This window comes from Stenella coeruleoalba, assembly GCF_951394435.1.
Source record: "Stenella coeruleoalba genome assembly, chromosome: 8".
Classification (NCBI taxonomy): Eukaryota; Metazoa; Chordata; class Mammalia; order Artiodactyla; family Delphinidae; genus Stenella; species Stenella coeruleoalba.
Window position 1 is genome coordinate 24749754 of NC_137154.1, and position 26458 is coordinate 24776211.

Sequence of the window (26458 nt, forward strand, 5' to 3'; positions counted from 1 at the left end):
ACAACAAGTGTCTAAGTCTGCATGCAGCTACAAATAACTTTACATCCTGGTGCACAACGTAGAATCTTCCAGCGGACAGTTCTTATTTAGTTGAAAACAGAGGGCACTGTAATGGAAGACTGACCCCATGGTGCGAACCCAGTGCTTATCTTGATCTGTCAGGTCACCAGGAGTTACTGATGGAGCAACGCTGAGGCTTCCAGGCCCTGGGAATCATAGAAGGTTCAAGTTGGAAAGAGCAGGAGACCACACCTCTTACCTTAACACAGGGAGATATGGAAGCCCAGAGAGGTGAACTGACTCGTTCAAAATCACATAGCCAGTTAAGGGCGCTATCTCGCAATTCTGAGCTAAGGGTGGCGTGATGCAGAGGGCAGGGGTTTGGAGTCAGACAAAACTGGATCTGATTCACTTTGTTGTACAGCAGAAACTAACACAACATTGTAAACAACTATACTCCAATTAAAAGAAAACAAAAACAAAAAACTGGAGTTGAATCCTGGCTTGATCTTTACCAGCTGCTTGACCTCGAGTAACTTACCTTCTCTGTGTCTGTTTTCTCATTAGTGATGAAAGTAACAGAATCACACCCCCATTTCAAAGGCTGTTTAGAAGACCCATTTCATATGTTAATATGACATTTGGCACATAGTGGGTACTCAATAAATGATATTCTCTTCCTTTTGAGACAAGATAATATTTTGATATAGTAATTGTAGTAACCAAGACTTTGCCACCGCGGTTCCTTGAATCCAGGGCCCTTCCCCTGCCCCAAGCAGTGAGGGCATCGCACCTTCCTGCCCCAGGGAAGGAAGGCCACCCCCACTAAAGATGGCCCAAGAGCCAACTCTTACTGGCATTTCGAAAGTCCAAGCTACTGAATTGCAAGCATTTAGGATTTTGAATATCAAAAACCTAAGCCCTTAGAGCACTGAAGGCTGAAGGCTGATGCCAAAACAAGAGATTTGGAAGAAGTGAGGTACTTTTAGACCACTCTGCCCTCTAAACACCCTTAGGTTAGGAAGAAGAGGAGAGCTTCGATGCTGATGGGTCTGGAGAAGCGCCTCAATCTGGGAGCACAGGGGGGCGGGGAGGTGAGGAGAGAATAAATATAAGGAAGATGCTAGAGAGGGGAGAGGGGCAAGGGTGTGTGTGTGCGTGCGCGCCCGTGCACGTGAAAGAGAGAGACAGAGAGGGAGAGCGGGGAAGGCAGAGAGAGAGGGAGAGAGAAGGCTCAAGCATGGGAGGAGGGGAAGGAGGGATCTGGAGAGAGCTTTAAGCAGGAGGACCAGGACACAGCTGTGCTCTACCCGGACGAACACCTGCAGACTAGATGGAAACAAGCAGCTCTCTGGGAGGTCAGCCAGATGAGTAGTTAGATGAGAGCAAACTGGAACCAAGTCCTGAAGCCTCCTCCCCACCCTGACCAGGCTTTGCACCATTTAGCTCCCCTCCCCCGCCCCCGCAACACACTAAGCTTTAATCAGAGGTGGGGACGGAAACCCTGAACTGAGACTGAACTTTTGGCGCTGGAAGATTACAGGAAAATAAACTTACGTGTCTTGCACACCTGAGTTTGTGAGCTAAGATACATACTCCTCTCCTCCCTCCCTCTCTCCCTTTCCACACAGCCTTCCTGTACAAACTGGTTTTTACTCACTCGAACGATTAAGCTTAGAGGGGTATGCCTTTGCCAGATGCTGGGTACTCTGTTGGTTTTCAAGGAGGGCTTCCTTGGGGCAGTCCAAAGGCAAACAGCCCCAGCCCAGGCTGTCCCAGGTAATACAGAGCGACCCACCTTCGTGGACTCCTGGGAGCTGGGCAACGCTCCATTGTCTGGCTGCTAGCCTAAATCATGCCATCTTGGACCCGTTCAGTTCCTCCTGTCCTTCCACTGACCCTACCCAAGACTGCGCTGTGTGGTAAATCACTTCTCTGCCGTCAAGGGCTTTGTAGTTAATAGATATTATTTAATGACCATTAGGTCCAGGTGGCCTCTATGCTCTGTTACTCTCCAAACAATGATAAAGACCTTCATGATGTAGTCCCCGCACCCACAAGACTAATTACCCACCATAAGTCTTGATGTAGGAATGCACTCCCTGTCTCCAAGCACATACCCCCATACCCCAGGTTAACTATAAAATTGTCCCAGTAGCCCCTCTGTGGTGTGGAACGCAGCCTGTGAATGCTTCTGGATCGCCATCTGCTCCATCCTTACATGCTCCACCCCGCATGTAAGTTACCCTATAACACACTGATCCATTGGTTAAATGGAGCTACCTGCCTCATTTTTCAGTCTCCAGATACCTTCTCGGTTTGGTGGGTTTCCTCCATCCTTAAGCACCCATCAACACTGCTTGGGGTAGACCCTCTCCCGCTGTTCCACCTTCAGCAAACTGCCAATGACTTCTGTGCATAACTGACATCGAATTCCCATTCCCCTCCCCCCTTCCTTTCCCGCCCCACCAAACTTGGCCAGATGGGAGTTCAGAACAGATTCAAATTTGATTTGGAGAAACATAAGAAATGCAACGTTTCTTGAAGCCAAGTGTTGGGGTGGATGCAAACTCCTGCCTGATATGCCTGCATATCTCATCATTAATGAAGGTTTCAGAAGGGGATTTTTGGTTTGGTTTTGCTTTGTTTTTGAGGGGAGAGGAGGAAAACGGGCTGTAATATTATTCTCAATTCCATCCTCATGGCGATGTCTCTCCTACAAGGGGCAATGATAGGAATGGACAAAATCCCATCAAACTGGATAAGCTTCCTTATAAGATCACACTCTGAAGTTTAGGAGATTTGAGTTCTCATCAGAGACTAGGACATCCTCTGGCTCACCTGGCCAGAGGGTGGAAAGAGCATGGGCTTTGAAGTTAGAGAGCCCTGAGTTCTAACCCCGTTCTGCCCTTTCGAGCTGTGTCAGCTTGGGCAAGGTTCTTCACTTCTCCAGACCTCACTTTCCCATGGAGTACACGGGGATAGTAATGTTGACTTCATAGGGTGGGTGTCAGATCAGAAGAGACAGTAGCACTTAGCTTAATGTCCTGTATACGGGCGGGAGCGCAAGAGAGGGCAGCTGGTATTGTGCTATTATTATTACTATTAGTTGCATCTGTAAGGCCTCTAGTGGGGAAGATGCTTTCACCCCGATCCCTTTCTCGGAATCCCCGACACCAACAGGAAGGTTGTAGGATGTTTTCATTCCCCTTGGCACAGACTCATTACAGCTGCTAGCAAAACTGGATTGGTCATTAGGTGTCAAGTCCAATTTCCTCCCAGATTCAAGGGGTAGAATATGATCAAGGGTCTCTGAACTGCAGTGCAGAAATCCCCAGCTGCCAGCAGTAACCTTCTCCACGATGTACATGCCATCAGCCTGGCCGAGTGCATTTAGAACCACCGGCTTCCCACTATCCTACAGCAGAGCTCAGAGCGCTTCCTTTTTGGAAGCTGAAAAGTAATCACAGTTATCATTCTAAATTGCCACCCTGTCCATTGATTTCCACATTATCATAGCACAGAGGGCTTGGCAAGAGCTTGGGTTAAGAATCATCACTGCTACTGTGTATTGTTAGCCATTTCTCTTTTCATTAAAATAAGGACCTCATTTTTTGTTGGCAAAAGGAAACCTTAATAACGAAAGAACTGCCTTTGATGTTGTTCAGTTTGACGGCCCATCTCTCTGCTGTGTTATTTCTCAGTCCACTTCCATTTTTTGGTGGCTTCATTTTTTTAAGTATACGATGCTAATGTTTCTGCCCTTCCTGGCACAACTGCCAACCCTGAATTATAACAAACAGAACCATCCAAGTTTTCATATTCCCACAATGACATTTTTAGATGGTTTTGTTAAATGGAGGCATATGGATGTGGGTTGTGGCATCTTCTTGCCTGTCATTGGAAGACTCAACCCCGTTATTTCAGCTTTTCTCTCTGAAACCCAGATCTCTTCACAGATTCCCAGAATCTGGCCTCCAGCTAGAGGGGCCCAGTCATTCTTGAGAATCATCTTTAAGCAGAAGTGAAGCTTCCCTGAGCACAGAGCATGCTCTTCAAAGAATGTAACAGAGTAGAAGGAAAAGAAGATGTACTCTCAGAACTGTCAGAGAAAGGGAGATAACGAGTGGAACCCAGGGAAAAGAAGAGAATATTTTTATAACAATGACTACCATTTATCCAGTAATTTGATGCGCTAGGCGCCATATGAAGCACTCTGATTAATATCCGCTAACACGTGTTAGGTGCTTACTAAATGCCAGGACCGTGCTGAGCATTTCACACGAATTATCATCCCTTCCTCGCTGCAGCCCTCTTCTCGCCACCATTCTATGGCTGAGGGATCCGAGACTCAGAGTTACGATCGCTGGCTAAGGTCATTCAGCTGGCGAGTGCCGTTCCACTCTGGGCTGAGGGAAAATTCGGGGACATGGTTAATGTCTGGAATCAGGAAGAATGAGCCAATGACACTGAAGTCAGTGTGGACCAGTATAGAGTGGATACAGGTGACTCTCCCCAGGGGACAGCCACTTTAAGAGGTAGATATAAATGTGGTAAGATTAGAGTGTTTTCTAAATCTCAGTGAGAAAATCCCTTCTTTCCCCATAAAGAAGAGTACCAATTTAATGGGCAATTAGTTAAGAAAACTGTAATTGTGGAAACTATAATACGACTGTCATGGGAAAGTATTTTAAAGTAACAGATTTGCCAGGCTCAGTGAGCATTTTTCTAACTCTTTCTGAAAAAAAGGATATTTGGAATCTCATCTGATGGGAGCATGGCCAGTGGTGGCCCCCGAGTTGCTGACACTCTTCTGGAAGGCAGTGCTTCTTGAACAGATTCAGAAAAGTTCCGTGATGGCAGAGGCCAACTCCTATTGCTGAGATCTGGGCATTGCCCCAAAGTCTTCTATTTTAACTTAAACATTATATTAAGAATTTTGCATTTTATTCTACCCATATCTCAGAAAATGGGATGCAAAAAAAGAGGTCCCACATTCACTCTATTTCCTTTATTGACTATGCTCTCTGGGTTTGCATATTACAGACTGAGGAAGATGACGCCAATACCAACCAGTTCTCCTTCTGATAATGTCGTACTTCCCCTGAATTGGCTTTTACTTAACGAAAGACCATTAACAGGAAAGACCAGGAAACAAGTATTCTGGCCCACCTGATCATTCAGCATCTCACTGCAGGTTTGTAAGTTAATATTCTTAATAATAAAGTAGTTTTTGTGAGTTTATTCAGCATGATCTGATCACCCTGGAGTGAACAGACAAAATAGAAATTCTGCACCTGCCGACTTAAGGACAAACCCTTGCAGTGATGATGACCGCACGCAAGCACAAGTGTCCCTGCCCCAAAGGCTCAGTTTGAAATAAACTTTGGTCTCTCCTGACAGAGTTTTATCAACAGAGAAAGGCTGGGCCAGAGACTGACATTCAAAGAGAGGGCACTGACACAAAGAGAGACTGAGGGGATTAGGAGAAGTGTGAAGGGGAGACATCTCAGGGACCTGGTCAGGAGGAATCTGGAGCAAAGAATAAGGAAATTCACAATAGTGTGTAGATTAGGTAGTTACATAGCATAACAGCAGTTTATTAAGTGCCACTGTAGTGTGTGCTTTGCGGGGGGGTGGCTGGAGTTATCAAAAGGCTCCACAAGCCCATAGGTATCCGGAATAGTCTACTGAAAATGAAAGAATACGATGGAGAGACAATGTAACAGCACAAGGCAGGTTGAGAACATGTGCTCTGTCACCAGATGGCCTGGCTTTGGGTCCTGGCTCTGCCCCTTCCTGGCTGTGTGACTTGAACAAGCTGTGTAACCTCAGTTTCCTCATCTGTAAAATAGGGATAAAACTAGTAAACTAGTACTTGTCTCAGAGGCTTGTAGTAAGGACTAAATAAATGAGTTAACATACACATGACACTTAGATCAGTACCTAGTAACAGTGAAGCACTCTATAAATGTTAGCTTTTACTGGGTAATTACATATCACAACGACAATTTATAAAGCTCTATTAATGAGTAACCCTTGGGGATAGGGCATGAAGTATTACAAGGGTGGAATCTATACATATACAAAGCATTGCCTATTATGGTCTGTGGCTTATAAAACTACGTCTGTCTTTTTAAAAAGATATCTGTAGATGCTATGGCGATGAACTAACTATATGCAAACTAATTAAAATCGTTGTTTAAATCATGGAAGCTTTTAGTCATTGGATGCTTTCTCGGATACTGAAGTACAGTTACCACTTAATGAGATAATCATGGCTGAAACTTCTATGACGTTTACTGGGTGCCTGGTATTTTTCTAGTACCTCATGTATATCAACTTGGTTAATGTTTACAACCACCCTAGGATATCAGTTATTTTTCTTACCTGTTTACTTTACCTGTAGAAAATTTAAGTCCCCAAGTTACAAAGTCAGCTGGGATTCAAAGTTATGGTACCCGCCTCCAGAGCCTCTGCCGGGAGCCACCAGGCTACATGGCCCCCTAACATGGGGCTCTGCAACACGTTCTGACATTTAAACCAGGGCCTTTAAACGTGGGGTTGTAGAAAACAACCAGTGCATGAAGAGTGAGGTCAGCCCTTCACAGGAGGGATAAAAAAGGGAAGTCATTCTAAAACATATTACGGTCGGACATAAGGGCTTCCTGTGTGTCTGTGTCCACAGGACTAAAAGGCTTAGGCTTGGATCCTGGGTGGAGGACGTGTGAAAGCCCAGCAAAGTTCGTTTCCAAATCCCAAGGTGGCTCATCAGGAAAGTCCCCGCTCTGAAACCCCTGTCGGAACATCCTGGCCGGGGCTGACCTCATGAGGGTAGGCACGCAGAGGGATGTCTGACTTACCGGCCGGGGCAGACTGTACTGGTACATTTCTGGGCGGTAGGTCGGCACCCACTGCACCCCAGCCCTGGGCCGCGTCATGGTCCCAGGAGCGCTGGTCACCACCTCGGAGTAGGGCAGGTGCTGGGCGGAGCCATAGGCCTCTGGGTGCCGGCTCTGGCCTGCGTGTCCTGCGGATGCCAGGCTGAAGGCCTCCTCCAGCAGCATGTGCATCTGTTGCCGGACCTCGTCGATGGAGGGCTGCGAGCTCAGCGTGGAGGTCTCCGAGTGGCCTTTCACCTGCCTCGACCGGGCGTAGCCCCGGGGCTCGTTCACTCTGTCAATGTTGGTTTCCTCTATGATTTCAGGCTCAGTCTGTGGGACCAAACAAATGCCCATCGATTTGTTAATGAACTTTCCTTCCCATTGACGATGTCTGTAATTTACTCTAAAATGTTCTGTTTAGGCGTGTGTCATTAGGCATTTGCGCTAATTTATATTAGACCCTAGGCGCCCTCTCCCGGCATTCACACTACAGGGGTAGTCAGCTAGCATTATATCAGTGAGGCCACACTATCTATGTGAACACACACAACTATCTCTGTGAACTTCAGTTTTCTGGACCTTAAGGAATGCATCAGGCTTTGCTAATTCGCATAATGAGGATGAGAAATGGCTTTTCATTGATGACATTAGTGGTATCCTCTAAAACCTTTCAGAGATATTCTCCACCCTTAGGCCTTTCAGGTAAAAGAATCTAGAGCATCTTGTAGTCTACACCCCAGGGGCTGGTGTTCTAGACCATAGACTAACCCCCTAAATGGTCCTGTGCCCCAGCCATTGAGGGAATGGCTGGTGGCCTGGTGCCAGTTATCAGAGAGAATAACAAAACCACACCTCAAAGCATAGTGCCCCCTGAGTCAGGAGCTCTGGGGTCAGGGCCCAGCAATCCGTGCCTTAACAAGCCCTCCAGGAGATTCTGATGCCTGCTCAAGTTTGAGACCCACTGCTCTAGAATGTTCTTCTGCCTTCTTCCGGTGAACTTTCCATTCGGGGAGCAGTTGCGGTACTCAGATGGGCAGAGAGCTAGGACTTGATCAGCTTCCAGAGCAGGCTGCCTGGACTGTCTTATGTTTGCCTGCTAATGAATGCTTATTTAATAAGTCTGCATGTGCGGCACATTTTGGTCTGAGACTTGCTTCTGTGATAAAATGATAGTGAGGTTGCAGAGACTGGTTAACCCACGTCCACTTCAAGTATGTCCATGGCTACCGCTATCTGCTAAAAGAACCTGAGGGTTCTGTGTGAATAAACTGGCATAGATCAGTTTGCCGCCCTGCTCTCCATCTATGACACAAGAAAGAGCTGTCACTTTAGGAAAGTTAGACAATACAGATAAGCAAGAGGGAAAAAAAATCAAAGAAGTCCATTTACATTTGGCGTAGTTATTCCATTCCTAAACCTATCTGACTTTGTGTGACAGTCCTCTTCCGTGAACACATGCCCCTTTAAAAAGATTTATGTATTTATATCCTGGTTCTAGGTGCTTATAATTATTTTACATAAAGTGAATATTTTCCTACCTGGGTTTCACAGCTTAACTGCTGTGTGACTTTGAACAATGTCTTAGCTTAGGTTGTTCCAAAAAGCAGAACCTGAGACGTACATTTATATACAGATAATTCATTTTGGAAAAGAATTCCTGGGGACTGGGGGCCTAGAATGAGTAAACTGGGGAAGGAAGAAAAGCTAGTTGCGGTACTGAGTTAATGATTGCTGTGGGCCACAGAGGCTTAATCCCTCTGGGGACCTCCGAGGAATGAGTCAATGACCCTCCAGAGACTGTCCTTGCACTCTGAGATCTGTGCAGGAGCCAGGTGGGCAGAATGGGGTCCCACGGGTGTCCCACAGAATAGTGCAGAGAAGCCACAGGGCAAAGCCAAGAGATGGGGAACTGTTAGAGTAACACAGTCAAGCTGCTACCGTGCAGGGCGGATGCTGCTGCAATGACCAGATCTAAAAGGCGATCCGAAAAGGTAAAAGGGCAAAAAAGACGTTCCAACCAGGACAGTTACTTAACTTTTTGATGTTTCAGTTTCCTCATCTGTAAAATGAGGATAATAATAACTGCCTCAAAGGGTTTTATAAGGACTGAACAAGATGATAGAGGTAAAGAGTTTAGAACAGCAGCACATGGTAAAAACACAGGAATAGTAGCTTTTGTTGTTATCATAATTGTCATTATTACTACTTTTATTCATTCAACCACACATTATTTCTCACGGATAAAGCACTCGGACATATAGGAATGAGCACAACAAGAAAATGTCATCAGGGAACCCATTCATTAAAGGGACCCCTTCCCTCCTAAAAATCTAGATGTGGGGCTTCCCTGGTGGTGCAGTGGTTGAGAGTCCACCTGCCGATGCAGGGGACACGGGTTCGTGCCCCGGTCCGGGAAGATCCCACATGCCGCAGAGCGGCTGGGCCCGTGAGCCATGGCCGCTGAGCCTGCGCGTCCGGAGCCTGCGCGTCCAGAGCCTGTGCCCCGCAACGGGAGAGGCCACAACAGTGAGAGGCCCGTGTACCACACAAAAAAATTTAAATTAAAAATAATCTAGATGTGGAAGGTCAGAACTACATTATTTTTCATGTTTTAAACATTTATGTACTTTTCTTTGGTATTAATACACACACATTAGAGAATAAAAAATACAGAAAGCATGAAAAAGAAATTAGACATTTCCTGTAATCTTATCACACAGAATTAGGGCTTGGCTATAGTTCAAGATCAAAAGACAAGATTTTCTGTGGACCTGCAAGTCTAGATTTATCAACGTACATCAACAGTAATTCAGAATACTATTTTTATATTAATGCATGCAAGAACAGATTATGGAGTAGAGTGCAAAATTACCTTCATAATAATAAACAAGAACTCAAAGACATTTCATGCCTGGGTGTATGCCCCCAGACCCTGGGCTTGGGACGCCCCGGGGCCCTCATGCATCGGGGTTCTTTAGGGAAAGGCTTGAAATCCCTCTCCAGGAAACGTGCTCCCAGTGATACCTTCTAGGGTAGTGAATGCAACTTCTGCAAAAATTTTCTTACAACGCTTAGAACATTCTGAATGGAATTTCCGAGCTGGAAGGGACTTTAGGAGACCATTTAATTCAAGCCCCATTTTACGGATGAGAAACTCAAGGCCAGAGCGGTTAAGTGACTTACCCAATGTCCACCAGAGGTGGCAATGGCAGAGCCTTGCTCTCCCAGCTCCTGTTCCTTGCACATCTTGCCGCACCCCATTACCTCTCACAGTTCCCTGTCAATGCTGGCTGCTACCCACACACGGCCCTTCCTCCTCACATCCCCAGTCTCCCGGATAAATAATGGATGCCTAGTGCTAAGCCACTCCCAGGTGGAAGATTAATGGTGCTGAGGATGGCTATGATTGTTTCCCATACCTGAGCTGGGCTATGCATTTCCAGTCATACTGGTGGATCGATTATTATGTGAATTTATAGCTGTGACTTCAGCAGGGCAAAAATATATTTCTTAGCAACAACTTCCTACTCACCCATTCTCCCAGGAGCCCTGGGGTGGGGCTGTACTGAGTTCGGGGAGGGGTTCTCCGAGTAAGGCTCAGGGAAGATACTATCTTGGCTGGGGAGGTGGAGACATTCTCCAGAATCCCGTTGCATCTACCCCGTTAACACCCCAACGCAAATCAACCTGCGCTTCCCCCCTCCCCGCGTTTTCATTTTGCGTGGGCAGGGGGCTCCCTTTAACTGGAGGGCCACAGTCATAACCCAAGTATGACCTCAACGGGTTGGTGCTAAAGAGCTTTTCCCACTGTTCTCACTTGCTTTTTTAGCCTCCTGATATCTACAGATGGAAACAAGATGAGCTCTCATTATATCCTGGGATTTCCCCTCTTCACACCTGATTTGCTTATTTAATCTTGAGCAAGTCTGGAAGCTCTGCGCCCATTTCACTTGTCTCTCATGAACTTAGCACAAGACACTTGGCATTCAAGAAAGCTTTGTGAAACTGAACCAAAATAAAAAATTCTGTCAATTGCCCATGGAGTAGAAAGAACTTGAGGTTAAGATAAAGAGCCCTCATTCCCTAACAGATTTCCCCCAACACTGCAGAGCCACAGGCGAGCCACGCAAATTCCCTATGCCTCAGGCTCCTCACCTGAAAAATGGGAGTGTTAACCATGGTCTGGGGAAGTCCCTTCTGGTTCTCACATTCATTGTGATTTAGGTTGATTTCTTGGATGCTATCTGCTCTAAGGGAGCCCAGATTCCTCCTACAATCATCGTGCCTGGGGGGAATCTGATGTCCACTCATAAGGAGAATCCCTCCCCACCCTCTGTATCACCTCCTCCCCATCTCAAAATATCAATATATGAGTAGTGATGTTTGTTCTTTTACTTAACAGATAATCATTGATTTCAACCCTGTGCTTGGCCCTGGGCTGGGATCTGCAGATACAACAATAAATAAGATAGTGTCCCAGCCCTCAAAGAGCTCCCAGTCTATAGAAGGAGACAAATAACAACAACAATAATAACAGCGGCTAACGTTTACTAATAGCTCATGTGCTAGACACTGTTGTAAGTGCTTTATATAGATCCGCTTTTTCCTTACAGTAATCTATGAGGCAACGACTATGCCTATCCTTATTTTACAAATGAAGACACTGAGGCATTGAAAGATCAATGCTGCCCATAATTGACGGAGCTGCATTTTGAACCCAGAGAGCCTGATTCCCAGCACCCAAGCTCTTACTCACCACATACATAAACAGGTCCATTACCATACCACAGATATTGGCTCTGGCAGAGGGATGAACAGATATCTGTGACCAGGAGGACAGACTATAAAATAATAATTGAGGGCTTCCCTGGTGGCACAGTGGTTGAGAGTCCGCCTGCCGATGCAGGGGACACGGGTTCGTGCCCCGGTCCGGGAAGATCCCACATGCCGCGGAGCGGCTGGGCCCGTGAGCCATGGCCGCTGAGCCTGCGCGTGAGGAGCCTGTGCTCCGCAACGGGAGGGGCCACAACAGTGAGAGGCCCACGTACCCCCCCCCCAAATAAAATAAATAAAAGTAATAATAATTGAGAAAATCTACCTTATCGATTACTATAAAGATGTAAAGCATCAATATGCAAATATCAAGCGCTTAGAAGAGGGTCTGGCAGACACTCTCATAATATCTCCTCCTCCCCACAGGCTGAGGGTTCCTTTAAGGCTGGGTCAGTGTCTTTTTGTTATATCCACAGCCTCCAATTCAGAGCTTAGCCCAAAGCTGAAACCAGTAATTGCCTGTTAAGCAAAAGAACTGAACAGAGCAGGTGCTCAAAGTTACTTGAGGACCTGTGATATGCTAGCCCTGTGCTGGGTTTTCCACCCTCACCAATCCCTGATGGCCATATGGCTGTACCCGTTTTCCAGATAAGGCGTATGTGTCAACTGGCCTAACCTGCTCCAAGTCCTTCTTCCTAACTTGTACAATTTTGAAAATACCTTTTGCTTTTATTTGACAAAAAGAGGGAGACAGGCACAAAGACACATCTCCCAGTGTTGACTGATGGCTGGCTTGGGTACAAATGTCAGTGGCGTATCTGGCACAGAGAATATATTTTTAAACCTCCTTAACTTGGAGTTTATCATACTAGCCTCTCCAACCTCATACTCCAGAGAAGCACTGGGGAACCTTTTTTTTAAATGATTTTTATAAATTGATCAAGATATACTTCAATAAAAATTCTAAAAAATTAATCAGGGAATGTCTGTTCATGGTAGAAAATTAGAAAACACAGATAAGCAAAAGGAAGAAAATTAAAATCCATTCTAATCCTACCACCAGAGATAACTAATGTTAACATTTTGACCTTTGTGCTTGCCCTTCCAGATGTTTCTATGCATATGAAATAAGATGAAGATTATGAATGGTGGCACATTACGGACACTCTCCTCTCTACTCCCCCACCTCACCCATCACCCCACCCCAGGCAGCTACAAAGAATGCTGACTTGGCCCAAGTCAGTTTCTCCCTCCTCTTCCAAGGAGAGTTCACCACTTGCCACAAGATTCTCTGGCTTTTGTGATGGAGAATAGGAAGTGGGGGAGGGCAATGAGGCAGAAGCGGAGTAGGCGGCAGGATTTTTTTAGTGAGATTTTGGAGAGAGATGCAAAAGCAGCAATAAAGCATGTGAATGGGAAAGGAATTAAGGAAGTTGAAAAAGTATTACTGGGCATGACTGAGAGTTTTCTTGTATCAATATATGAAAATATGAGTAAAGAAGTAGAAGTATTTAAAATCTACTTTTGTCGACATAATTCTTTTGAGTTTAGATACTTTCTCAGAGCCATCTGGGTCATGATTTTATAAACAGAATAATCACACACATATATATTTTATAAATATATATAAATTGAATGTCCCATTATATAAAAATCCTCCTATATATATGAATATATATGGATTTACATATATATATATAATGGAATTATATATAATATTTGGAAATCTTTTATACAATATTACAAATAAATATCTGTCAATAAAAATATGTATTTATAGGAAATAACCTTAAAAGAGTTCATAGCATTCTGCTATATCGAGTTTTCAACCTACTTTTAAAATTTTTATTTATTTATTTATTTTAATTAATTAATTTATTTTTGGCTACCTTGGGTCTTCGTTGCTGTGCGCGGGCTTTCTCTAGCTGTGGCAAGCGGGGGCTACTCTTCGTTGCGGTGCACAGGCTTCTCATTGTTGTGGCTTCTCTTGTTGCAGAGCACGGGGTCTAGGCGAGCAGTCTTCAGCAGTTGTGGTACATGGGCTCAGTAGTTGTGGCTCGTGGGCTCTAGAGCGCAGGCTCAGTAGTTGTGGCGCATGGGCTTAGTTGCTCCACGGCATGTGGGATCTTCCCAGACTAGGGCTCGAACCCTTGTCCCCTGCATTGGCAGGTGGATTCTTAACCACTGCGCCACCAGGGAAGTCCCTACAACCTATTTTTAACTATCCACTATTTTAGGTGGTTTCCCAATATTTTACCATAGGAACAAAGCTGACATATGTATATTGTGATTAAAATTTCGCATATAACCATAAATTTAGCCTTAGGTTAAATTCCTAGAAGTAGAATTACTGGGTTAGAGGAAACGCCCATGTTTAAGATTTTGGATATTTATGGTGTTAAGTGAGCTAGGCTGAGACCTGGGAATCTTTGCTGCAGTGTTTGCACCTGGACAAACATCTCCAGCAACAGAATACAAAGAAACTGTAAGGGACTAAGAATAACTGCACACAAGTGCAGTTGGGACAAATGATGAACAATAAGATACAAAAAGGACACAAACCATTTCTGAGGGTCCTGCGGACGATCCCCGCACACGGGACCACCAACGGGGTGGGCAGGCCACCTAAGCCACGCCTCCTGCCCGACCCATTGGATCCGCCCTCACCCTCACCCCACTTAAGGAACCAGCTCACGCCCCCCACCTCAGGGAGTGAGCAAGGGCACGTGTTTCTTGTTCTTACGCCCTCCTGCTGGAGCAGGAGTCCCAAGAAAGTCTTGCCTGAATTCCTAGTCTGGTCTCTTATCAATTTCTATTGAGTAAAGAGACCAAAGACCTGAGCTGGTAATCTAAGTATCCTCAGCAGCAAAGGCCGCAGGAATTGAGAAGAAATTAACGTCATTTCTTCTTCATACCTGAACACACGGGCCTCTGGGCTTGAGCTTTAGGGTGTCCACCAGACAGAGTAAACATCTGCGATCCTTTCAACATTGTCTAAAAGAGCACACCTGTCTCGCGCACCTAGGAAGGCCCACGCAGTGGCTAAGTATTCACATGCCTTCAGCTTCTCTTTGACACACCATGGGAACAAACTTGAAGGAAATTATAGCCCTGCCAGGAACCCTAATTATCTTCTTTCTGGAAAATATTCCATCATATTGCCTGGTCCTAGAACACATTCTGTAGCCCTAAGACTTCATCAAAATTAAAAACCAGCTTTTTTTTTTTTTTTTTTTATCATACAAGTAATGAAAAGACAAGCCACCAACCAGGAGAAATATTAGGATTTGTATCCAAAATATATAAAGAATTCCTATAAATAAATAACAAAATGACAACGTCATTTAAAAATTGGGCAAAAGGCTTGAATAGACACCTCATTAAGTAAGGTACATAAATGTTCAATAAATGTACGAAGAAGTGTTCAACATTATGAGTAATTAGGGAAATTACATCATTTCACATTCACTGGAATGGCTAAAATTCAAAAGATTAATCACAAATGTTGGTGAGATTGAGGAGTAGAATTAGAACTGTCAGGATGCTGATGGGAAGGGAAACAGCAGAAATAGTTTGTAAACCTGTTTGCAGTTTCTTAAAAAGTTAAACATACACCTACATTGGGACCCAGAAATTCCACTCCTACATCTTTATCCAAGATAAATAAAAACATATTGTCTTAGTCTGATCCGGCGGCTAGAATAAAATAACACAAACTAGGTGGGTTATAAACAACAAAAATTGATTTCTCATAGTCCTGGAGGTTGGAAGTCCAAGGGTGCCAGCGTGGTTGGGTGAGGGCCCTCTTCCAGGATGCACACTCCTCACTGTATCCTCACATAGAGGAAGGGGCGAGGTTGCTTTGCGGGAATCTCTTTTATAAGGGTGCTAATCCCATTCATAGATTCCACACTCACGACCTGCTCGCCTCCCCAAGGCCCCACGTCCTAATACCAACATATGGGGGTTAGAGTTTCAAAGCCTGAATTTTAGGGGGACACACACATTTAGACTACAGTACATATGTTCACAAAACATATATGTGAAAATGTTTACAGCAGTTTTTTCCTAGTAGCTCCAAACTGGAAACAACCCAAATGTCCAACAATAGGATGATGGATAAATAGTGGTATATTCATACAATGGACTAGTACTCAGTAACAAAAAAATAAACTACTGACACATGCAAAAACATCGATAAATTTTGAGCAAGAGAAGTCAGACACAAGAGTACATACTGAATAATTCCATTCATATGAAATTCAAGAACAGGTAAAACTATGATAGTAGATATCAGAAAAGTGGTTGCCATCTGAGGTTGTGGTGGTAAAGACTGGCTGAAAGGAGAAATGAGGCAACTTTCCAGAGGTGATGAAAATGTTCTACATTTTGATTGCACTGGTGGTTACAAGGGTATCTACATTTGTCAAAGCCCATCCAATTGTACACTAAAGACCCGTACACGTTATCATATATAAATTTGGCTTAATGAAACAAACAACATGGGTTGGCATCATAGCTGGTTTGATGGGAATGGTAGGGAAGGCCTCTCTGAAGAGGTGACATTTATGGAGACCTGAAGGAAAATGGGGTGGCCATGTGAAGATCATAGGAAAGCTTATGAAAAGTCCTGAGATGGGAAAAGCTTACAGTATTTGAGGATGAGAAAAGTAACTGTTATGGGCTGAATTGTGTCCCCATCCCTACCCTGACCCCACAAATTCCTATGTTGAAGTCCTAACTATGACTGTATTTGGTGATAGGGTCTTTACAGAGATAAGTTAAAATGAGGTCATTAGAGTGGGCCCTAATTCAATACGACTGGCATCCTCATAGGAAGAAGAAATTTGGACACAGACATGTAAAGAGGGAAGGCAATGTGAAGACAGGGAGAAGACCACCAGCTAGAAGCCAAGGAGAGAGACCTGGAACAGATCCTTCCCTCACAGCCCTCAGAAGGAAGCCACCCTGCCAACACCTTGATCTCAGGCTTCCAGCCTCCAGAACTGTGAGAAAATAAATGTCAGTTGTTTTAAGTCATCAGGTCTGTGGTACTTTGCGATGGCAGTCCGAGTTGACTAATAAATACATGGACCATGTGGCTGAAGCTCCAACTGTCAGGAGATGTGGCTGGAGAGGCAGGCAGGGGCCAGGTCCTGTAGGGTCTTGAAGGCCATGGTAAGAAGGCTGGACTGTCTTCAAAGGGCAATGGGAAAGTGTTGAAGAAATTTAAGCCAGGTTGAAATGTGATTGGAATTTATGGGAGGTCAGTTAGAAGGCTCTTGCAATAATCCAGGCAAGGAGAGAGATGGCAGGGGCTTGGATTAGGGTGGTCATGGACAAAGACAATGCAGCTGAGTTCAAGATGCATTTTGGAAGAGGGCTGATAGGACTTGCAGATAGTGACATGTGGGGATATAGGGAAGGAGTCAGAGCTGAGACCCTTTACCAAGAAAGGGCATCCTGCTACACGGTCTCCTTGATGTTCTCTGAGCTCCTCAAGCACGCATCTTCCTCTGGGCGCTTCAACTTGCTATACCTTCTGCCCAGAATGCTCTTCCCCTGGGGGTCAGCCTGGCTGGCTTCCTCACTTCAGGTCCCTGCTCAAAAGTCACTTCCCCAGAGAGCCCTACTTTGGTCAACCTATGAAGAGCACCTCCTGATAGTCTATATTTTCTACGTTCTTCTATATTCAATATTCCATCGCCTTGCCCTGCTTTAGGTCCCTCCATAGTGTTTCTGACATTGTGCTGTGTATCTATGGGCTTACGTGTTTGTTATCTGTTCCCCTTGCTGGAATATAAGTGTCATGAGGGCAGGGACTTTGTCATGTGTCCTGTTGCATCCCAGAATGGCGAATAGTAGAACTTAAATAAATGCTCATTGAATGAATGAATGGATGGAAGTTAATCTTAATCTTAAAAGAAGCCTGGAGAATTTCTGCTCAGAAGTCTTTAACAGTAAAAGACAATTGCAAACGTCTAAAATGAATTAGGCAGTCTTATCTAGAATGGAATTGAAGAGGAAGGATGAAGGACTGGGGAAGCCATTTATTCTAGAATTTCTTGAGTTATGAGCCCCAAAGTGGACAGATGTCTTACAAGGTCATACTTTCCAGGACACACAAGCGTGTGCAACAGCACTTTGCCCCACCCAGGCACTTCATTTCTGAAGCACAAAAATGTGAAGGTTCTCTCTAAAATTTGCCCCAAAGCCCTGATTGTCAACTCAGCGCCAATCACAGCTCTATCTAACATGGAGAACAGATTCTGAGCAAATTCTGCATCTTCACAGCAAGAGTCCCAAGATCAAGTGTGGGTTTCAGCAAGATACGTCTCTGGGCCATATGGCCATGATGAACTGATCTGGCTCCATGACCATCTTTCTCTCCACCAACAGGGTCCCTCGGGCAACACAAAACTACTGCTTCTCTCTGTTCAATGTCTGCTCTGGCTATTACAGCCCCACTGCAAGTGCTGCTTGTCACTGAGTAAGCAGAGACATTTACAAAGCCACTTGTGAAAACCAAAGTTCAAGGAGTTTTCACTTCCCCTGTGAGGAGAAGAGCTATCATGACACAGGGTCAGCTTCCTCCTGAGCCTACATCTCAAAACCTTCTCTGACAATAGAGGGAGATTGGTATCCCTCAGAACAGACAGGGGGGTTCAAAATAATGGTGAATGATTTCTCTTCTGCAACAGGCTGTACAAAAAGAATTTGTTAAAAATCTCAGCAAAATTTCAAGTTTCACTCTGATTGCCTTCCAAAGGATGACCCACATTCACTTCCAAGCTACAGGGACATGAAAACAGCATGCTGTTTCTGTCTCAGATGAGTAGAAAAAACCTTACAGGGTCTCTCATAGATTTCTAAAGAAGAGGGACATTCTTTTTCTTTCTCATCTTCCAAAGAGTGACCCATAATTACACTGAAATTATGGGGATAGACAATCAAGGGTAAAAGAAGGTGTCCAATGTCCTCAGCAAATGGACAAGTCTCAGCTTTACTCGCTGCTCCCAAAGCAAAACGTCTTCATCCTGAAGAAGGAGCCTCAGGAACCGGCTCCATCCTCTTGTCTTTCTCCCCATGACCTGCTGCCCTCCACAGAGCAGTGGAAATTCAATTACTGAGCAAATCACATTTACCAAGTTATAACCACTGGCAACCCCGGGTCTGGCAAAGCGTGCTCTTAGAGGTCACCTCTGGAAGTCTGGCCTGTGTCAGGGCAACGGGGGGAAGGTCTCAGGCACCCTTTACAAAGCCCTTCTCCAGCCCCATCATGCTGGAGAAAGGCACTCTTTGAGGAATACAATCCTCTCTTTAGTGTGTACAATTCTGATCACCATGTGTGAGTTTTTCCCACACATCCAGTTCTTGGACATCAGCTGGGCATCCTACAGTTCAACTCAATTCTGATTCTACCTGGAGAAAGCATCAGATTCTGCAGGTTAAGAGCTCAGCTCCACCAGACTGCCCCCCACCCCACCCCACCAACCGCTTCAGATGCCAGTCGCAAGTCCAGGTTGTCACCTGTGCTTCTGACCAGTCAGCTATAGACTGGAGGTTCCAACAACTCCCTCCTCAGGTTCAGCTGTAATGGCTCAGAGAACTCAGAGAAACATTCTACGTACTAGATTTCTGGTTTATTATTAAAAGATATAAATCAGGAACAGCCAGATGGAAGAGAGGCATAGGGCAAGTTATGGGGAAGGGCAAGGAGTTTCCACGCTCTCTGAGGGTGCCACTCTCCCCAATCTCCACGTGTTCACCAACCCGGAAGCTCTCCGAACCCAGTCCTTTTAGGTTTTTAATGGAGGCTTCATTACATAGTCACGATTGACTAATCACTGGAAATTGAACTTGATCTCTAGCCCCTCTTCCCTTCCTGGAGGTCAGGGGGTGGGAGTGGGACTGAAAGTTCCAACCCTTAATCACACGGTGGGCTCCACTGGCAACCAGCCCCCATCCTTAGGTGCTTCCTAGGTCACCTCATTAACATAAAGGACATTTAATGCTCCCATCACTCAGGAAATCCCAAGGGGTTTTGGAGCTCCGGGCCAGCAACAAGGACTAAGACCAAATAATCTATTTCTTATTATAAATCACAATATCACAGTGGGTGAGACAATTCACAGCAGTCCTGCGATGTCTAAAGTGCTAGAATGAAAAAGAAACAGAAAAAAGAGTATCCCTCTCTCCCTCATGGAATCTGTTAGCCACAGGTACAACAGCTAATGTTCACTGTGCATCTTCTAGGTGCTTTACCTGCATTAATTCATTGAATCCTCACAACAACCCTATAAGGCAGGTTCAACCTGCGTGCCCATTTTCCAGGTGGAGAAACTAAAACAGGTAGGTGAAGTAACTAGCCCAGCTTCACACTGCCAGTGTCTAGCCAAGCTGGACTGTGAACCCAGCTTAGCTCCAGAGGCCACGAGCATAACCATTACACAGTACTGATTGTGAATGTGGAGAACAATACATGAGCCAGAGTCAACTAATGACTAATACGTTTTAAAAAACCAAGCTGAGGGCTTCCCTGGTGGCGCAGTGGTTGAAAGTCCACCTGCCGATGCAGGGGACACGGGTTCGTGCCCCGGTCTGGGAAGATCCCACATGCCGCGGAGCGGCTGGGCCCGTGAGCCATGGCCGCTGAGCCTGCGCGTCCAGAGCCTGTGCTCCGCAACGGGAGGGGCCACAACAGTGAGGGGCCCGCGTACCGCAAAAAAATAAAAAATAAAATAAAAAATCCACCTGAAAGTAAACACACAAGAATGGCTTTCTCTCGTGGGAAGTTATTTTGCTTTTTGCTCTTGAGACAAGTCATCACCTGCTTCTTCTCATCTTCTTAGCTGAGTTGGCCCTGCAGGCAGCAAGGGGACTCAGGCTCAATTTTGAGAGCCGACACGAATCCGCAGCCAAACAGGCTCTCCCTGTCACCAGCTCAAATCTGCTCTTCCTCCTTCCACCTCTTGAAAAAGCCAGACAGACCCACAAAATCCCTCTTGGTCACTCCGCCTCTAAAACACAACCTAGCCAGGACTCCCCAAGCCCACAGGGAGAAATGGTCATGGGCTTATCGCCATGCCGATCTTTCCCTTTATGGACGGTCAACCAAAGAGGTGTTTGTCCCACAACTGAGACTGGAGGGACAAGTGACATGGAGGACTGTGCTGGTTTTGCCCCTTAAAAGGCCCAAAGATTGATGTTCCTCAAGTCACAGGTACTGTAATGGCCTGAGCATCCCTCCACTCCTCTCCCTGGGTCTCAGACAGGGGCTCTGGCGGGGGGCCGGCAGGGACTAATAAGCCTGTCCCAGCTCTGCTGCTGAGGTCTGACTGGGTTAAATCAATCAGTATAAGCCCCCTCCCCCACCCCATCCCTTGATACAGGGGTGGGGTGGTCACTTGACCTACGGTGGCTCAGTTAGAGCAAAACCCATAAGCTTCGTTTCATGGCTGGGAAAAGAGATATTCTCTCTTGCATTGGCCAACGCAGTATGTAGACACGAGGCCCGAGGCTGCTGCAGCCATTTCCTACGGGAGAGAATCAACCTGTAGATGAACCCAAAGCATGAGGGGGACAGCACTGCATAACGCAGAGAAAAGGAACGGGAGCATCAATCAGACCAGTCCCGGATTTACTGTACCCAATACACGCCCTTAATGCGTAGAGACAGTCTGAGTTGGGTTCAGTTTTCTGTTATTTTAGCCAAAGCATCCTAACGGATAACCACCATTTAGACTGAACTTCAAACACTAACAGGCATTTGTCTACAGTGTTGATAAGCCCGTCAAATCAACTGTTTATATGGTTCAGAGCGAAATCTGCCCCATATTTTCAAGTCTCAGCTCCGGAGTCACTTCTGGTTGACACTTGCTTGTTCATTTGCTCAAAACACAGAGACACGGCATCTAATAGGCGCTGGTTCTCATTCTGAGTGCTGAGGCTCCCATGATGAAGAAGACATGATTCCTGTCCTTGAGGAGGGCAGAGGGGGAAATAATATATATAAACGCACAGAGGGAGAATGGGGAGTAAGGGCTTTGATGGGGGTGAGTCCCAGGTGCTCCTGGAACACGAGGGACGGCATTTAAGTCAGACCACAGATGTGGGGTCGAGGAAAAGATTCTCGGGGAGATGATGCTTAACCGAGTTCTGAAAGCATTGCCTGAACAGGCAGTTCTCAACTGGGGTACCCCAGGGTACACTCAGCAGCGTCTGGAGGCATTTTTTGGCTCTCACAACTGGGAGGTGCTACTGGCAGCTGGTGGGTAGAGGCCAGGGATGCCGCTAACCATCATACAATGCACAGGACAGCCCTCCACACAAAGAATTATCCAGCCCCAAATATCAACAGTGCTGAAGTTGAGAAACCTCGGCCTGCGCTAAGCCGGAGGGAAGGGATGTTCTGAGAAGAGGGATGAGCACATGCAAAGACACAGAGAGGTGAAATCACAGGGCAAGTCTGGGAAGGGCGTGTAGGGCCGCAGCCGAGGGGTGGATCAGAAGCAGCCGCCGCGGCCAGAAGGGCAGGCCCAGGCCAGCCAGAGCAGATGAGTCCTGAGCTGGAAGCTCAGAGTTTGAGTCTTATGCCCAAGCCCTGAGGAGGTACTGAAGGATTTTAAACAAGGGTATGTGTTTTAGAAGGTTTCCTCTGGCAGCCGTGGGACAGACAGGAAGAGACCTTCAGGAAGACTTCCTGTTCCCATCCAAGTTCACTGGCACAACCGGCTGCATACGTCGCTACCTGTCTCCTCCACTAGTCTGCAAAAGCGCCTCGGGGCAAGCACTAGTTAATCTACCTTTCTCTTCTCCATAGAGCCTCATAGAGGTAGTCACATGTGGGGCTTAGATGCCAATGCCAGCAGAGAAGGGAAAAATCATGTAGTTAAACCTTTGAGAAGTCCTTAAATCATCCATATGGTACAGCATGCATGGCCTGTGTGTACCATCTTACAGAGCAATATGTAAAAAGAAACAGATCACCTGCAATGCATGATATGAACAGAATACAGACAAAAGCTATTTTTTTGCAATATTTAAAATTCTTTCTTTTGTCTTACAGGGTCTATATTCCCGAATTTGCGTATGTTAAACGCAATATGATGCAGTGGTTCCACTGCACGTGAGAAATGTTTGCTAGAGGAAATGAAGGGGTAGCAACTACCAAGGGGTGTTCTCATTCGTCCCCTGGCCTTCGGCTCCTGCAGGACTTCAAGGTCCACAGCGGGCCAAGGAACACCAGGGTTGGGAGGCACTAGCGTGGGGTGGATGGTGCTGTGCTGCTCAGGACTCCAGGGCTCCTTCCCGAGCTGCTGGGCACGCCGCCAGCCCTCAGGTGTCAACTGGGAATCGCCCTCGCTCTCCCCGGGCATTATTGGGAACCGGCAGTGGCAACTCTCTCGCTGGGAATCATCCTTGGCTAAAGAGAGCTGCCTCTCCCAAGGACACCTAGGGACTGGCCAGTGCTAGAGGATAACAGCCCAGATGCGTCTCGAAAACCCGGGACAGCTCTTCGAGGCCATGTGAGCTACAGAGCTCCCCGTGGGGTCAGCTGAGGGCTTGTAGTTCCTGTACCATAGCCCGACCTTTAACTCTGTCCAATTCTGCTTCCTTCCCTTCCCCTACAGGTGTCCATACCAAGAGCATGCTGGGGACGCTGGCCTGCAGTAAGTGGCTGCCCTAGTCAAGAGGCTAAGAGGTCTCAGAGCTCAGAAGAGGCAGGGTGAGTAGGCGGGTACCAAGAGCAGGAACAGGCAGCGTCCAGAGCACAGGGAACCAGCGAGAACAGGCAGGCAGATGGCACCTGAGTGCTCACTAAGGAAGGGAAGCGGTTTGTCTCCTGCCCAGTGGGAACCTGCCAGCACGGGAGGGAAAGTTCAGCAGGGGAGGCCTGGCACCAAGTGGGGTCACTAGGCGGTCCTGAAACCTGGCCTTCCACCCCCAAAATCTGCAAACAAGAATCTACTTCCTGCTCTCCACCTGCCAAGAGGCCTCCATCTTTGTGGGATTAACAAGCATTTCCGTGGGCAGCCACCAGCCCGCTGGGGTCTGGACGACACCAAAAGGCTCACTGCACCACCAAACACCTCCACCTCTGCCTCAGCCTCAACCAGGGAGCCTGCTCTCCCATTATCAGATATTTCCCTGGATTAAAGGCCCCTGTTAAAACACAATGTATGATAAGTTAACTTGAGATAATATATCAAGCCAGGCTTATTAGCAGCTTAAACTAGCTGGCAGAGGCAGGAGAAAGAAATGAAAGGCTGAGATGGGAGACAGTAAGGCAGTGCTACGTGGGATGCTTAGGAGGTGATGGTGTTGGGGTCAGGGCCAACACAGGGCACCTAGTTCAGAGGGCAATGGCAGGTTGCTTCTGGTAAAGGACAAAACCCCCAAATCCAACCATCTGCTTCCCAATGAAAGCAAAAGTTGGTTGTAACTTAACTGGGCACATCAGGCAGTGCCAGGGCATCCTTGTGCTTTGCCTTGGTCTCTAACTATCATGTCAAAGCCATAAGACGCTGGGGGAGGGAGGGGAGAGGTGAGCAGGAGAGACTCCCATTAATAATAGGATTTACAAGTTTACTGAGAAGGCCCCAGACGTGCTGTATGCTATCTCAGGCAGTCAGGGGCCTTCCAGATCATATTTCATCTCCCTGAAAATGGAAACCGTCAAAACAACTGTTCCAATCCCTTGGCCTCCTTCCAGTAACCACTGTTCACCTGGAACAAAGGAAACTGTCTTCATTGTCAGCCGAGAGACGCCAGCAAGATAAACAGCCCATCACACACAATACAGTGCACCCAGCCTGCAGCCTGGGTGGGTACTGAGCTCTGAGCGGTGTTTCCATCTTCCTCTTTGCTATGCTTTCTTCCACCAGTTCCCCCAAATGCTTCCCAAATATTGCTCTGCCTGGTAATTCTCTATCTTGCTTTTACCCCGTGCCACGGTAGGAATGTTGGACCAGGCCTTGGCAACCTCTTTTTTACACACTTTGCTGTAGCTCGAAGGCTAACAGCTAACATGCACTTGGGGCCCTCCAGGAGGAACTGGCTGTGATTGAGACTTAGGTTCTGTCAATTAAATGCACTAGTGTGTGGTTTGGACCAAGGGAATGAGGCAGGGCCCATCTTTCTGCTGGTCAGCAGTTCCAGGGCAGCCCACTTCCCTCACCTTCTTGCTTGGGGCACAAGCAGTGGCCCCTCTGCAGGGCCAGCCCTGCGGTTTTGTCCTCAGTCTTTCCTGGAACACTCCTCCAGCCCTCTGATAATTGTGGGAGCAGCTAATTCCTTACAGTCCCTTTTTGTCTGTTTAAAATGGCTCAATGTGAGTCCTCCTGCCGATGCAGGGGACACGGGGTCGTGCCCGGTCCGGGAAGATCCCACATGCCACGGAGCGGCTGGGCCTGTGAGCCATGGCCGCGGAGCCTGTGCGTCCGGAGCCTGTGCTCCGCAATGGGAGAGGCCACGACAGCGAGAGGCCCGTGTACCGCAAAGAAAAAAAAAAAGGCTTGATGTTTTCTGTTTTCTGCAGCTGAACCTTGCCTGATGTAGCGCCCCTTTTTGTAGGTTTACAAACTCTTCAGTTGTAAAATCATCTGGTTTCCGCTAACATATCAAAACATTTCCCCCAAGGTTGTAATAGTGCTGGTGATGGCTACATCAGAGCCTTCAACATCACCTCTACTGAGACGCATCAATGGATCAATCATCCTTCTTAACATTTCCACTCACTGCCCACATGTTTGTTAAGGTCTGAGCACCGCCAGGGTGTGGAATTCCAGACACGGTGCTGGAGAGAAACTAAGGGAAATGCTTGTAAAGCTCTCTACTTCTGGGAGGTCAGCACTCATTTTCAACATTATAATTCAAACCATTGTTTCAGAGACGCTCTCGTGGCCAAGGCACATAGCTGACCCTATTCCTGTCATAGGTTTTTGAAGTCCAAATGCAAATCAAGGTTGAGGAAGTGCGTTTCTATTTCTGGGGAATGATTTGATTATTACTTGCCCTTTGGAAGCAAAGACTGATTCATCATCCACATACAGGGGTTAACAATTTGGCTGATGTAGGAAAAAACAGTTGGGTCTTTATTCTGCCTGAGAAATCACATTTGGGGCATTTTCTTTTCCTTTCCCCACTGCTTCATTATTTTCTGTACGACTTTCATTTGGAAAATAACATTTAAAAAAAATTTCAAATAGTTATTTTTGTTTTGAAATATTAGGCTGACATTATCTTTTCTACTCACTTTCTGCACTTGGAGGAATTAATTTCAAAGTTACTTTAAAGCTATGATCTGTCCTTGTTAGGACGGGTCAGTTTTGGACATCCTTCTAAAATCATGCCTTCTTCTAAAAGGGGTGCCTCCTTCTGAAAATTACTATCCAAGTGAGCCCCAGTAAATGCCAGGAGTGTGTGGCATCCCTTAGCTGTTAGGGTGGCAAAGTGGTTGAGAATTCTTGCTGCAAAACACAGGGATTCCCAAACCCCTTGGAGCTAAGAGTCTCTCTTCCGTAGGCCCTTACTCTTCCTGTTCAGTGGAAAAATTCTGAAACAATCCAGGCTGCCATCAGTCCTGGGACTAAGATTTGCCCATGAAGAGTGTTTGTTGGCTTATTTGTTTATTTATTCATTTATTTTTACATGCAGGTGTTTCCTTTGGGACTCTAAAGCAGGCAACCTTTGAAAAATTCACACTTAAATCAACCTCCTGGTGCTTTTGTTTCTACCATGTCAAGGAGCTGGTCCTGACAAACCTCTTAGATAGCCTCATCCATCAGAGGGAAGACAGC

General features: G+C 46.3%; 1 protein-coding gene across 3 annotated transcripts in view; it reads right to left on the reverse strand.

Moving 5' to 3' along the window:
* The window catches only part of KIAA1549L (KIAA1549 like), a gene marked incomplete at both ends in the record, with an annotated part of 282138 nt that overhangs the window by 20915 nt on the left and 234765 nt on the right, over positions 1 to 26458 (reverse strand). For all 3 annotated transcript variants that reach the window (XM_079929928.1, XM_079929927.1, XM_079929926.1), the window contains one exon: positions 6864 to 7214. In XM_079929928.1, the coding sequence (XP_079786054.1) occupies positions 6864 to 7214 (351 nt within the window). The remainder of the gene's footprint in view (positions 1 to 6863; positions 7215 to 26458) is intronic.